The sequence below is a fragment of the Ammospiza caudacuta genome, chromosome 24 (genome assembly GCF_027887145.1).
Source record: "Ammospiza caudacuta isolate bAmmCau1 chromosome 24, bAmmCau1.pri, whole genome shotgun sequence".
In the NCBI taxonomy this organism is placed as follows: Eukaryota; Metazoa; Chordata; class Aves; order Passeriformes; family Passerellidae; genus Ammospiza; species Ammospiza caudacuta.
In genome coordinates, this window is record NC_080616.1 from 1,929,266 (window position 1) to 1,944,090 (window position 14,825).

A 14,825-nucleotide genomic window follows, 5' to 3' on the forward strand; every position below is an offset into this window, starting at 1 on the left:
CAGCTGCAATCCCCCAAACTGAAATCAGAGAGAAATCTGAGTGCTCATTTCCTTATGAACTGGAGTTTTGGTATTGATTTATTTTTCTTTCTGAGCTCTTAAAATTGCTTCTCTTAACATATCATCAAAACAAGCCCTTTTGTTTTGCGATGAAGTGGGTTTTTTTGGTTCAAATTAGAAATCATGATTGAGAAAGACACAGGGAAGGTGCCTGAGCAGATGTTTGGGGGAGTCTGGAATTGGCCACCTGTGAGCTGATGGAAAGAGTCATCAAGGCATGGCCCATGTGGAGGGGTCAAGCAGAGGAGCCAAGGGGGGGGCCAAGGTCATCCAAGGCACGATGGAATCCTGGTGGGCCAAGGTGTGGAGAAACCAGAGCTTCTCCACTTGGCTCCTGGGAGCCCAAGACAGCTGGAGCAGGATGGATGGATGATCCTCTCCAGCCCTCCCTTGCCCTGCTGGGCACCAGGACTTGTCCTCTCTCTGGCTGGAGCAGCTGCAGGGAATTTTCTGGTTCATGACCCTCTTGGCAATTCTGAACCACTCCAAGGGGCTCTGGGCAGAAAAGGAACTGCCAGGATCCATTCATGCAGGCACCAGAAGTGCTTGGGAGCCCCAAACCACTCTCTCCTGCCTCAAGGATCTCATCCCTCAGGCATTCCAAGGGAACTTTGGGTAATGCAGAACTTTTATTACTCATATTCCTCCTCACTGGGGAAATAATCAAGGAACATCTGGGTTATCACACAGTTTGGGGCAAACAGACCCTCCCTGAGGCACCAACCTTATCTCATGGTATCCTGGCTTTGTCCTGCTCCAAATAACCAGGAGACAAAACCAATATCCCTTCTGAAGCAGGAGGGTCATGATGCTCCAGCTGGGGTGCACCCCTCAGGCTCATCTTTGGGTCACCATGCATTTAAAAACCAGCCTGGCCAATGGGGCTTTGCTCTTATTTCTCTCCCTCCCATTCCTGAGTGACCACAGCTCCCCCCAGTTGGAAAACCAGCCCCTTGTTAGCAAAGCTGGCGTTGTCTGGCCCTGGCAGAGAATGTGCCTCACACTTTGGCTGTCTTGGAGATTCCTCTTGACCCTCATGTCCACGTCTGAAGATGTTTCCTGGGGACCACAGAACTGTGAGCGCATGGACCAGCACCCAGGAGAGCCAGGCTTGCTTGGCCACTTCAGAGCAGCATCCCTGGAGATGGGAATTAGCTGGAAAATGGGAAAAACACTCTCTCAACCCTAACTGCAAGAAGGTTATGGATACAGAGACACTTCTAGTCCCTACTGTGCATGACCAGTAGTGTCATGCACAGCATGAGGGCAAATACAGGAACAGGAACAAGGAGAGGGTGAGTGGTTTATGACCCATAGAATCAATGGGGCTTTCGTGGGTCACTGGGGGGATTTGGGGTGACTCTGAGTTTGGGGGTATTGGTAGGGTGTCTGGTCATGAGTTCTGGGGTGACATAACGCCCTTTGTCTCCATGCTCCGTGGACAAGGATGGCTGATTGAGCAGAACAAAGGCTGGAGAACATGGTATGGGGCTGGTGAGTGATTTATCTTCCCCAGAAATGTGGGTTAGGGGTGTGGGTTGGTCCAGGTGACTCAAAGGTTGTCTTCCAACCTCTTTCAGGGCAGTGGGATTGGGGATGAGGCTGAAGAAGGGCAGAGGAACCAGAGGGGTCTGGGGCTACAGGGACTGGGAGGATCTGAAGGAGGAATGCAGGATTAACAGGGAGGGCTTGGGGGTGGTTCTGGTGTTCATGCAGGGGCTAAAGAAGGCAAGGGGGATGAGGGGGTCCAGGGAGAGGCTGCGGGGACTGGGAGTCAGTCGGTGACTGAGGAGGTGGCAGGGGTAAGGGAAGCCCTTAGCCAGAGGGGTGCTGATGCTGGGGACAGGAGCCATGTCCCCAAAGAAAGGTGACCTGGCCCTGGCCTGCCCAGTCCCAGTGAGCCCAAGGGGGCCGCTGGGGGGGCCGGGCCCATGTGCTGCCATCCCAATAGGAGGGGGCAGCTGGGGCTGCTGAATGTGCAGGTCCCGGGCAGCTATTCCTGGCAGCCCCGCCTGCGCGGGCAGATTGGTTTGCAGAGAGGTGACAAGTGCCAGCCAAAGCCTATAAAAGTCACCCAGCCCCTGTTCTGGCTCAGTGACCTGGTTCCCCTCCCAGCACAGCCGGAGCAGAGACCATTGGCCCAGAGCGGAGACACCTGGTCCTGAGCCGGGACCCCAACCTCAGAGTCCAGACCCCAGATCCGGGGGAGAGAACTTTCATCTGGAGCAGGAACCCGGAAACAGAGCAGACACCCCGGAGCAGAGACCCCAGAGCATCCCCTTGCCCAGCCCCTACGCTCTGCAGCCATGACCGGCAAAACTGCACCGGCAGCCAAAAAGCCGGCTCCAGCCGCGGCCAAGAAAAAGGCAGCGCCAGCCCCCAAGGAAGGAGCAGACCCCAAGGAAGGAGCAGCCCCCAAGGAAGAAGCACCTCCAAAGGAAGAAGCAGCCCCAAAGCAAGAAGCCCCAGCAGCAGCTGCTGCAGAGCCCCCAGCCCCCGAGCAGCCCCCCGAGCAGCCCCCAGCTCCCACAGACGAATCTGCTCCCGTCCCCACAGAAGCTGGAGCAGAAGCAGCTCCAGCGCCTGCAGAAGGTTCCCCAGCTCCCCCAGCTGAACCCCCCGCCCCTGAACCTAAAGTGGAGAAACCAAAGGAAGGTGAGTGGGGAACACTGGAGTGGGGAGGGGACGTAAGCAAGGCTGGGAGGGGGCATGTGCCGTGGAGAAGGGATGGGGGGATGAAGTCATCAAGGATATTTTTGCAGTGGGAGAGGGCTGGGGATAAGGTGGACTGAAGACAGACCTGGAGGCTGAGTGATTGCCCTCCAAGAGCCCCGTACTCGAGCCCTGCCATCACCACTGTGGGTTTGTTACAGAGCCACCCAGCTGCCCCTTGTCCTTGGCTGTGGAAGAAGTGAGTGAAAACTCATTCACGCTGACCTGGAAGGCCCCGGAGCAGACGGGCCGGGCAGGCCTGGATGGATATGTGGTGGAGATCTGCAAAGATGGAAGTAGGTTTGGTCCTTCCTGCCTCATGAGCATGGAGAAGTGGTGCATGGTTGTGGGATGGGATGGAGCTGGGTGGATCCCAGCAGAGTATTTCCCCCAGCAACAATTCCCTTTCTTTGCCCAAATGGATCAATTTTGAATGGCTATTTCTTTTCCATGAAGGAACAGGGAATCCCATTGCCTGTCAGACAGAAGTGATGGCTTTAGCAGGGGCTTGGAGCAGGTTTAGAGTCACTGCTGTGTCCAGCTCTAGCGGGGAGCAGAGACCAGCACACCCTCTGGAGATGGTCTCTGATGAACTCCAGAGCTGCAGAGACCCAGGGCTGGGATGGCATTTCAAGAAAACAGGAGGAAAAAGTTCAACACTCCCATGTTTGCCCAAAAATGAAGCATGGAAGGAATGGGGATAAAATGGGAGGATGAGGAAGGGAAGGGTCCTGGGCATGTATCAGCAGACTTGATAATGTCTGGAAGGAAAGTGGCTGTGGTGGATGGAGGTGGGCTGGGAGGTGGCAGCAGTTGTCCAGCAATTGTCCATGGCTCTCCAGTTGTACTGCTGGGAGGTGGAACAAGGTGAGTGGATAAGATTTGTGTTTTGGGCACTCTCTTGAAGCCCTGCTGGGCTTTGGGGTAAGAGTGAAGGGTCTGTGTGGATGGGAGGATCCACAAGGGGAGGCTGGGCTGGAGTGGTTTGGGAGGCCCAGGTGGCCCATGGCCCTCAGGGAACTTGATCCTCAGCTGTTTAGCTTGTGGCACACATGACGGACACATTCTTGGCTGTGGGAGGCTCCCACTGTTGGGCTGCAGGTGGAGAGGTTGCCACGACTGGGTGGGATGCATGAGGAGGTCCTTGCATGGGACAAGGACAGATGCAGACATTCCTGGAGGGATCTGTCTGACAGCCACCCTAAGGGCTCAGTCTGGATGTTCTCCTGGCTTGCTTTGGGTCTGCTGCAGGACAGGAGAACTCCAGTCCCTCTGTCATCACCCAGGAACCACAGGACTGCTGTATTTGGATGGGTACAAGACTCTGGTTGGCTAAAATATGGTGAAATTTGAGTGAGGGCTGATTTGGGCAATGCCAGTGGTGAAGGGAAAGAGGATCTGATGGGATTTGGCTGCTCCAGTGGCATTGACAAGAAAACTTTCCTGTTCTGAAGGTGCACATGGGGGCTTGGCACACCCTGGCATTTGTGGGTCACTCTCATTTCTCACCAGGGACACCCACTCCCTGGGATACTGGGGCAGTTTGTTTGCCAAGTGAGAAACATCTTGAGACGCAAAGCCAGGTTAGCTGGGGCTGGACTCTGGGTTGAGTTTGAGACATCCCTTACCAGCGGGAAGAACACTTGGACAGTCCATCTGGCCAGGGGCAGGTCCTGAGCAGACCCTGCTCAGTGTGGAGGGGTTTGTGGAGGCCATGGTGAGCCCCAGTGCTGTCCTGGGGCAGTGAGGGGAGCAGAGTGGCTGGCAGGGAGCCCCAAGGATCTTTCGTTTCAGAAATGCACCTGGTCAGCAGGGACGTGTTCGCTGGCCCGATGCCTTTTCTTGCTTGCAAATGTCCTCGTGCTCCAGTGCTGAGCTCCTGCCAGCACTTCATACCCCACACTCCTTGGCAGAGGTGGCCAACCTCCCTGCCAAAGCTCCTTTTTCTGCTGGTGCCCCAAATCCTTCCCCATTTCCAAGGAAAGGATTCTTTGCCTCTGGGTCTCACCTTCTGGGCCTCGATCCTGCTGCTCAGGGTGTGTCTGTCCGTCCACAGCACATCCAAGGCACTGTGCTGGCTCTGTTGCAGGTTCAGACTGGAAAGCTGTGAACCAGGAGCCTTTCCTTTCCACCCGCTGCACGGTGCCAGAGCTCAGCTCTGGGGACAAGATCCACGTGCGGGTGGTGGCCGTCAGCGCCAGCGGGAGCAGCGCCCCGGCCACGCTGGAGCAGCCCGTGCTCATCAGGGAGATCCTCCGTGAGTACTGCCCCTGAGGGCACCATTTCTGTGCCAAAGCTCTGCCCAGCCCATCTGAGCATGAGCAGCCGCTCAGGGGTCCCATCCAGCCTCTGACAGATGTTATTCTCAGAGACTCCTGACCTCTCCAATCTTGCTGATGTTGAAATTTTGGGAGTGAAGGACTCAAAAGGCAGAGCCACATTTTCCCATTTAATGGCAAGAGCTCAGAATCCACCTCCCCTGAGCATGTCTCCTCCCCTTGGCAGTGTCACATCCCAAATATGCCACGGCACACATTGGACAGCTTTGTTTATTTAGCTCAGGGAAGTCAAGAGCTGGTTGTCTGGAGCATGGGAACTTTAATCATGCTGAACTCGCTAATGAATGAGTTGCTCCCATGCTTAGCAAGACTCACATTCCTCTCAGGGTGCTGCCAATGTGCAGAGGCTGATGCAGGAGGGCAGGGCCTGTTTGCACTCAGCAAACAGCAAATACAGAATCATTTTCCCTCTAGAAGGAATTATTAATGCTCAAGTTTTCTTGTTATTCAGCACATCAGATTTTTCAGCTGCTTAAAAATAGAAATACTAAGAAAAGTTATTCCTGGAACCACCAGCTTTTCATAAGAAAAGGCTTGGAGAAGACTATCAACCCATGGAAAGGGTCCTGCGGGGTCCATCTTCTCAGTGTGCTTGGAGGAGGTGAATTTGGCTTCAGGGTGGTGGCTGTGCCTGCTCCCCTCTGATCTCAAAACCATCCCACCAGACCTCATAGGACTGGGAAAAATGGGGTGTGAGGGACTGGCATGAGATGGTCAATGTACAGCTCATGCTTTCCACACCCTGTACCTGTTGCCTGAGCTTTGTTCCAGGCACATGTACAGGTGTAAAACCCAAAAAGCTGAGAGACCCCCACACAACTTGATCTACTGGGTCCTTCCCTTCCCTTCCCTTCCCTTCCCTTCCCTTCCCTTCCCTTCCCTTCCCTTCCCTTCCCTTCCCTTCCCTTCCCTTCCCTTCCCTTCCCTTCCCTTCCCTTCCCTTCCCTTCCCTTCCCTTCCCTTCCCTTCCCTTCCCTTCCCTTCCCTTCCCTTCCCTTCCCTTCCCTTCCCTTCCCTTCCCTTCCCTTCCCTTCCCTTCCCTTCCCTTCCCTTCCCTTCCCTTCCCTTCCCTTCCCTTCCCTTCCCTTCCCTTCCCTTCCCTTCCCTTCCCTTCCCTTCCCTTCCCTTCCCTTCCCTTCCCTTCCCTTCCCTTCCCTTCCCTTCCCTTCCCTTCCCTTCCCATCTGTTGTCTCCTGACCCTCACATTTTCTCTCAGCCTGCATTTTATGCATCTCACCAGTTCATTTATAGCACCCAAGGGGATTTTAAATAGCAGCAATGGGACAGCACGGAGCTTAACAACAGGTGGGATGAGTGGGCTTGGGAGGTGGAGAGAGACAAGGAGAAACCAGATGAAGGATCAGTATGGGAGTCACATTTTCCCGGGAACAAGGGCAGGAAAAAAGGCCTTCCCACCATGACATTTTGTCACTGTGGCCACTGACCTTGGCCAGCCCAGTCCCTCTGAGAGAAGCACTGGGGATCTGGGGAAAACATCCATGAATTAACATTCCTGCCCGAGGTCGGGTTTCCCTCCCCGGCTGAGACTGATGAGCCCAAGTGGCAGCAGGGGGATGGATCCCTGCAGGAATGGCAGCAGAGCAGAGCAGGGACAGTCTCAGCTGTCAGCGAGGGCCTGTCCCTGCTCCCCAGCCCTCACAGCTGTTTGGCTCTGGTTTATTCTGCCTGGGCCCCCTCCCCAGGGTGAAGCTTGTGCACATTTAACCCGGGCAGAGACTCCCAGCTCCTTCTGAGGGGCTCCAGAGGGATCCCTGGCTATCACTGAGCCAGCAGAGTTGTTCGGCTCCTGTTCCACTCTGGGAAGGGGACACGCTCCATGAGCATTCTCCAGTGGGCATTTTGCTTGTCTGTGTTGTGTTTCCCTGGAGATGTTTGCCTTTCACAACTCTGGTATGACCAGGCACCTCCTTGGTGTTTCAGAGGCCTGGACTGCACGGGAAGGTGGAGGTTGAGCCTTGTCCTTGCTGAAAGTTGGGCTGTATGCCTCTGGAAAGTCAGGGGGAGAAATATTTCCCAACTGGGAGATGCTGTTCCCTGCCTTGTTACAATATAAGTCATGTTGTGGCTCTTCAGGTTGAGGCCAGGCTGTGTCCATGGCCAGGAAGTCATGAAGAGGGGTGAATGGTCCATCAGAATGCTGCCCTTGGCTTGGTGACCGAGGATCCCAGGGACGGCTGTCACTCCGGGGTACAGGAATGGGACAGGCCAGCACAGCCTGCAGGGAAGCAGAGCTGTCCAGGAGAGGAGAGGGAGAAGGTGGCCGTGTTGGGGTGGATTTTCTTGGCGGCCAAGCAGGGCTGTGTGTGGAGAGGGCCAGCCAGCTGAGGAATGGGGGTTCCTGGTCTCACAATGGGAATTCTGTCCCCAGAGCTCCCGAAGATCCGCATGCCTCGGCACCTGCGGGAGACTTACATCAGGCGTGTGGGGGATGCTGTGAACATCATGATCCCCTTTCAGGTACCGGGGGGGCGATTTGGGCTTTAATCTGCTGGGCATTGCACTCCAGATTAGCTCCTGCAGGTTAGCTTATGGGTCCAACTGTGCTCTGGCTTGGCCTGGTCATTGTGTCTTATGGGCCAAGGGTGGGTGATGGGCTGGGAATCTCTCTCCTCTTCCTGTCCAGGTTCCATTTTTCCCCCGCTACGTCTTTGTTGATGATGTTGCAGTGGGACATCCCCAAACACATCTGGACATGGACTGGCTGTTTCTGCTGTCTCAGCCAATAAGTCCAGTTCAGCTCGTGCTCCTGGCCACATGCCTTGGGACCCCATAGCACAGCACTGGGGTCCCTGGAGGAGACCAGCTGCCTTTGGAGGAGGGCAGGCCCAGGTGGAGCAATGCTGACACTGGTGGGTTAGGTTGGAGGTTGTCTCCTCAGCTATCTCTCTCATCATGTCTGGGACATCACCAGAGCACCTCCAGCATGGCAGCTGGCTCTGAAACATTTTGGGCAAGCGGAGGGAGTGAGAGGCCCCTGAACTGAGGGGCTTGTCCATGCCATGTCTCACAGACAGTTTGGACTCTGCTGGCCATGCTCCAGATATGAATTTTCCATGTATGCTGAGTTCAAGCCCTGAATGGTGCTAAGCTGGAGCCTGGGCTCAGCAGAGCTGTGCCCTGGCAAGTACAGCTGGGCTGGCTCCGTGAGGACCTTGGGGAGCCAGCATGCTCCCACCTCATCCCTGGAGCCTGATGGCTTCCCCTTAGTGAGTCTGACAGGAATCAGCTGCAGCTTCTTTCCTGCTGGATGGGAGAGGTGGCCCTCGGGCTGCTGCTGCCCGGACACAGCGCGGTGGCTCTGCTGCCCATCCTTCCAGCAGGACCCATGCCCGAGGGGCTGCTGACCCGCCTGTGTCTGCAGGGAAAGCCGCAGCCCGAGGTGAGCTGGAGCAAGGGAGGGCAGCCCCTGGACAGCAGCCGCATCAACATCCGCACCACGGCCCGGGACACCATCTTCTACATCCGCCAGGCCCAGCGCGCCGACTCGGGCAAGTACGAGCTCACGGTGCGCATCAACGGCGCCGAGGACAAGGCTACCCTGGACATCCAGGTGGTTGGTAAGCTGAGGGTGGCACCCTGCAGGATCACCCTGGAGCTCTTTTCTCCTCCTTGGTTGGGTAGGTCTTGTTCTGGGTGGGATGTGATGCGATGGCAACAAGGCAAAGGACTCTGGAGTCCCTGTTCCAGTGGGATCCTCAACAGGATCATGTATGTGAACTTCTCTGGGTGGGAATGCAGAGTTTCTGCCAGCCTTGCCCCTCAGCTTCTCATCCCTTGTGTGCTGCACCAAGGTGAGAAGAGATTAAAAACAAGGTCAAGGGACGGCCAAGGTACAGAATGTGGGGGGAGCAAACTGGGATGTCACCCTGAGGGTGTTTGTGTTTGCAGAGCCACCCGGCCCTCCCCAGAACCTGAAGCTGGTGGATGTGTGGGGCTTTAATGTGGCCCTGGAGTGGACCCCTCCTGCGGACAACGGGAATGCTGAGATCAAGGGCTACAGGGTGCAGAAGTCAGACAAGAAGAGTGGGGTGAGCCTGGGCACTCCTGTTGGTGGTGATGCCCTGATGGGAGAGGGACTGCGGCACTCCCTGCCCCACCCCACACCTTCTCCATCCTTGTCACAGCCTGTCTTTCCTCACTGCTCTCTTTTTCCCTCCTTTTTTCCTTCCAGAAATGGTTCACAGTGCTGGAGCGCTGCACCCGCACCAGCTGCACCATCTCCGACCTCATCATTGGCAACACCTACTCCTTTCGAGTGTTCTCCGAGAACATCTGCGGGCTCAGCGACAGCGCTGCGGTGGCCTCTGGAGTGGCCCACATCGAGAAGACAAGTGGGGACATGTCCCTGGCTGAGGGGCTGGGGAGGGGGCTGTCCAAGAGTGGTCCTGACCAATGGGCCCGTGGGGTTTCCTTGGAGTTGTGTTGATGTTGCTGGGCTGGTCCCCAGGACAAGACCAGCAGGGGTGAGGCTGAGCACCCCCAAGGTCCAGAGGTACCCTGCCCCCTCTCTGCACCTCATTTCTCCTCTGGGGAGAGCTTATGCCATGCTCAGCCCCCTGGAAGAACCAAGGCATGGACATCCCTGGGATGAGATGGAAACAGGAGCTGGGAAGAGTCAGAGCAGCCCTGGCTTTTTTCCACAGCTCAGGGCCAAATCTCCAACCAGCCCTGCTCTCCTTCCATCTGTTTCCATCCTGCTCCCTGGTAGCACACAGTGACCTAGGGTCTCTGCCAGCTGCAGAGCTTCCCTCCAGCTCTTATTTCTGTGGTTGAGATTTGGGGATGGAGTGGGAGATTCAGAGTGTGCCCGGCCTGGGTCTCACTGCTGTGCACAGGATGTGTCACAGTGGGGTTGGCATCCCCCCTGTTCCTTGCAGGGCCTGGGCACTGCCATCTCATGATTGGATGAGGAAACAGGGCTGCTCTGAGCTGAGGGCCAGGTCCTTGGGTCAGGCCAGCTGACATCTTGCTCCCTATAAGAGGGAACAGAAATGGGTTTGGGCACCTTGTGCTGAATTCCTGTGCTGGTCAGCCTGGGAGCCTGAGGTCTCAGCTAGAATTAATTCCTTCCTTAGAAACCACTTACCAGCCAGAGAAGATCCCCCAGCGGGACATGATGGAGCCCCCAAAGTTCACGCAGCCCCTGACAGACCGAACGACCACGCGGGGCTACAGCACCCACCTCTTCTGCTCCGTGCGGGGCTTCCCCCAGGTCGGTGCCTCCTCCAGGGACACTGTAACCCTTCCTGGGGACACCTGGGGGATTTCTGCAAGGTGGCTGGAGGTGGGAGACCACCTAGGGGATGGTTGGTGCTGTTGGATTAGGGTTGGGTGAGGTTAAGGAGCTGAAGTTGCCCTCTGAGTCAAACTGGGGTGTTTCTGCAAGGAAATGGGAGACTGGTCTTAAATCAAGCCATGCCCTGTTTCCTCTGTGCTGGGGGAGGAAGGGTGGAGCAGTGGTTAGGGCTCACAAGTGGGAGATTTGGATCTTCAAAATACTTCTGACTGTGAATCCCACCATGGCCACAAGCTTCAGGCAGGGCCAAGGCAAAGGCAGAGAGAGGTGGCTGTACTTTGGGGACATTTAGATTTCTCATTTCTCTCCCTGCTTTAAACTTTCAGCCCAAAATCATCTGGTTGAAAAATCAGATGGAGATCCGGGAAGATCCCAAATACATAGCACTGATTGATCAGGGCGTGTGCTCCCTGGAGATCCGCAAGCCTGGCCCTTTCGATGGGGGTGTCTACACCTGCAAGGCTGTGAACCCCCTGGGGGAAGCCTCAGTAGACTGCAGACTGGATGTGAAAGGTGAGAGTTCCTTAGGGAAGGAGGAGCAGGAGCCCTTGCCTGCCTTTTCCAGGTCTCACTTTCCCAGGGCTGTGGTTTGTCCCTGTTTTGGGTTGATCCTGGTTGTGAGGGAGTCTAAGGACTTTGGGCAGCCCTGGGGAGCTGCACCTTTGGGCTGCTTGGGTTTATGGTCTTGAAGCATCTTGAAATCACCTTTCCTTATTTGTGGGGAAAAAAATGGGGAGGAAATCAGAAATGGCAGAGCCAGAGGAGCTGCTGGAGGCCAAGCCCAGCACTGGCTGCCCCTGCTCTTGTCCCAGGAGTGGTACGGGGGGTGTGTGTGACCCTCCTCCCCTGCATCTGGGCTGCTCTGATTTATGTCTTGGCATCCTGTCCACATTTCCCACTCACATTTCCCTACCTCAGCAGAGCATCCAGAGCAGACCTGCCCCATGTTGCTCCCCTGTTTGGCCCATGGGAGGATCACTGCCCACACACCCTCTGTGTGTTCCTGTGCTGGCCAGGTGTCCTTGAACACTTACATTTCCTCTCCTGTGGCTTCCAAGCACACTCTTGCCCCCAGACACACTCTGCCCCACTTCCCACACAGGCAGAGCTCCAATCTGGCAGCCCCAGCACCCCAGGCCCTGTGGAAGCTGCAGAGCTGTTGGTCTGGCACAGGGTGTGTGGCACAGGGTCAGTGCTCAGCTCTGTGGGAGCTGCTCTGCATCCTCCAGGAGCACTGACCCAGCTGGCCCTGGTGCGTGGCCCCACAGGCACATCCTGAGTGCAGCTGGGCAGGGACCCTCAACAGAGCAATGCTCTGGCTGGGAAGGGACCTAAAGCTCACCCAGTCCCACCCCCTGCCATGGGCAGGGACACCTTCTACCCTACCAGATTGCTCCAAGCCCTGTCCAACCTGGCCCTGAACGTTTCCAGGGATCCAGAGGCAGCTACAGCTTCTCTGGGTAACTTGGGCAAGGCCCTCCCCACCCTGACAGGGAGCAATTCCTTCCCAGTATGCCATCCATCCCTGGCCTCTGGCAGTGAAAAGGCATTCCGCCTTGTCCTGTCCCTCCAGGCTTTTGTCCACAGTCCCTCTCCAGCTCTCCTGGAGCCCCTTTAGGCACTGGAAGGGGCTCTGAGCTCTCCCCAGAGCCTTCCCTTCTCCAGGTGAGCACCCCCAGCTCTCCCAGAGGGGCTCCAGCCCTCAGAGCAGCTCCGTGGCCTCCTCTGGGCTCTCTCCAGCAGCTCCAGCTCCTTCCTGTGCTGGGCCCCAGGGCTGGGGCAGCTCTGCAGGTGGGGCCTCACCTGAGCAGGGCACAGGGGCAGAATCCCCCCCTGCCCTGCTGCCCCCTGGGGGATCAGCCCAGCTGGCCAAGGAGGAGGAGCTGGGCACTGTGCTGGGGACACAAACACCTGGGAGTGACCCAGGCTGGGACCTTGGGGACACTGGCAGGAGCAGGCGGTGAGGGTGGGGTGTGGGATTGCTTGGAGCAGATGTGTGCAGGGATGGGGTGTGCAGGGTTGAGATGTGCTGGTGCACATTGGGGTGAGCATAGAGCATACAGCACTTTTGGGAGTCAAAAGGGGAGTAAGACAAGGGGAGTTCAAGGGGTTTTTGTCTCCTGTGCTCTCCTACAGTACCCAAGTGAGGACAGATTGGAGGACAAGACAAAGAGCAAGGTAGGTCTGGGTTGGGGCACCAGGATGGAGGGAAGATGGATCCCTTCAGGGGGATGGAGTGGGCTGAGTGTCCTGGATTAGCCCTGATGATGGAGTCCCAGCTCAGGTCTTCCTTGTCCCATGGCTGGAGATGCATGGGTGGGGTGATGAACCTGTACCTTGGTGAGGTGGAGGGGGGGCTGTAAATGTGGCTGGGTTTGTCTTGCATAAGAGCTGTGGCAGGGACATGTTTCCCACCCATCCCTGACCAGGGCTCTCTTGGTGCCCTTGCAGGACTCGGATCTCGTTCCTTTTCCCAGGTGGATCCTGCAGGTGCCAGGCGTGGTGGGGCTGGTGCTATGCCCCTGGCCATGGTCTCTGCTGCCTGCTGCACTGCCCCTTCCTGGCAGTGCTCTGGGGGCTGCACCTCAGCCTGCCATGGCATGGCCCTCTCTGAACCTGCCATTAGCTGTGACAGTAAAACAAACCCAGCTGAGGGGCTTTGCTCCTAATAAAAGCCACCAAACGCCTCTGTCCTGCTCATTGTGGGGTTACTTGGGTGGGGAGATATGGAGAGGTGCCAGGGCTGCTGTTGGAGCCATGTAGGATCCCACCCAACCAATGGCAGAGGAAAAGGGTTTTGAGCTTGGAAAGGAAGGACCAGCACATAGAGAGATTCCTGAACCAGAAGGAACCCAACAAAGAGAAAAAGAATTCAGAAAGATTTCCTTCTGGAGCAGGGGAATGACTCTGGCTGGGGAAAAAGAAATGCCACATCAGTGTTGCAGCATCTTAATGCTTCTTTATTGAAGCACAGATTTTTTTATCCACACCAGTGAGGCAATGATCCAGCCAGGAGCTGTCACCTCCCCAGGGTGACAGGACATGTTGGTGTTTTACCCAGAGGAGGGGAATCACCCCTGTGAGCTGGTGGTTCATGTGCAGGGTGAGATATCACTTGAACTCTGGGCCAGCTCGGGGCAGACCCTGGGTGTCACCAGAGCCCAGAGGGACCCATGGAACACAAGGGAGACACTGTGGGTGTCACCAGAGCCCAGAGGGACCCATGGAACACAAGGTTACCTGGGGCCAGACGCGTGGGGTGATCTCTCCACCAGCACTGCCTCCCCCTCAGCCTGGGCATGAGGGTAGGAGCTCTCCCAGCTGCGTGGCAGCTCTGTCATGGGGCCAGGCTCCTGTCCTGCCTGTGTCCTGGCTGGCCCTGGAATTGCCAGTGTAGATGCAAATCCAGCCTGGCACCCACAGATGGGAACCCATCCCACCCTTGGTGCCGTGGAGAGCAAAGCTGGGCAGTGCCTGTGGTTAACCAAGCCTGTCTCTGCATCTCTCCTGCAGCCCCTCTGCTTTGTCCCCATCTGTCCCCAGGCACCTACAGCCCAAGATGAAGCCCAGGGAGTGTTACTGGTCCCATGAGGCTCAGTAATGCCAGGTGCACCGCTCACACCAGGGTTGTTTGTTTCCACCATCAGAGGGCATTGTCGGATTAATTTTGTCCCACTGCTGCTCAGGCTGTATTTTCGAGGTGGTTGGTGCTGGAGGCAATGCCCCAGAGCAGAGGCTGCAGTCCCAGATGGCAAGGGCAGAGCTTGCTTTCCCCTGCATGCTCATACCCAGCCCAGGCACTGCTGGGGCTGTCCCTGTACCTGGGCACTGACCTTGCCACTGGGATTCTGTCAGGGACAGGGTCTGGAAGCAGGCTGTGAGCTGATCTCCAGGACTCTGTCATGCTGCATGCTGTGCCCTTTCCAGGCCCTTATTTCAGTCCTACAGAGCACGGACTGTGTTTGTGACCCCACAGGGGATGGAGGTGGGTGACAACATCCACTTTTAGTGAGGGCTCCCCCTCAGGGACAGGTCTGGAGAGCACAGAGTGGAAAAATACACTTCATGCTATTTTTAATGAAGCAATCATTCACATGCCCTTTAATTTATGAGCATCCCAGTTGCCAGGTTCCTGGTTACCTTAGCAAGGATCAGGCCAAAGGCTCAGTTCCAGAAAAGCAGCAGAAATAAGATGCAAGGGGGAGTGAGAGCTGGGCAAACAGCAGCACTGATCTGAAGGCAAAGTGCTGCACGGCCTCGGCCTGGGGTCTTCTCTCGTCCTCACCAACCTGGGCTTGCAGCATCCTCAGGTACCACTGATACTGGTGCTCTGTGAGACCTGAGGCTCTTCTCTGTGCCCTGTCCAGGAGATGCTGGCTCTGGCCAGAGCAGGCACA

At 56.5% G+C, this 14,825-nt stretch overlaps 1 protein-coding gene across 1 annotated transcript; it reads left to right on the forward strand.

Moving 5' to 3' along the window:
- The first annotated feature begins 2,191 nt into the window (after positions 1-2,191).
- MYBPH (myosin binding protein H) lies at positions 2,192-13,117 on the forward strand. The gene is made up of 11 exons (XM_058819485.1): positions 2,192-2,715; positions 2,934-3,068; positions 4,862-5,029; positions 7,501-7,589; positions 8,494-8,689; positions 9,021-9,160; positions 9,304-9,463; positions 10,208-10,344; positions 10,755-10,941; positions 12,565-12,606; positions 12,880-13,117. Exons 1-10 carry the CDS (start codon positions 2,367-2,369, stop codon positions 12,573-12,575), a joined length of 1,572 nt encoding a protein of 523 aa, XP_058675468.1. The 5' UTR covers positions 2,192-2,366; the 3' UTR covers positions 12,576-12,606; positions 12,880-13,117.
- Positions 13,118-14,825: the final 1,708 nt, after the last annotated feature.

Excerpts from the sequence above, each read along its gene's own strand:
- MYBPH (XM_058819485.1), top strand. The coding sequence starts at position 2,367 with ATGACCGGCAAAACTGCACCGGCAGCCAAAAAGCCGGCTCCAGCCGCG. Across the intron at positions 7,590-8,493 it reads ACATCATGATCCCCTTTCAG|GGAAAGCCGCAGCCCGAGGT; the intron begins GTACCGGGGGGG and ends CTGTGTCTGCAG. Across the intron at positions 9,161-9,303 it reads AGTCAGACAAGAAGAGTGGG|AAATGGTTCACAGTGCTGGA; the intron begins GTGAGCCTGGGC and ends TTTTCCTTCCAG.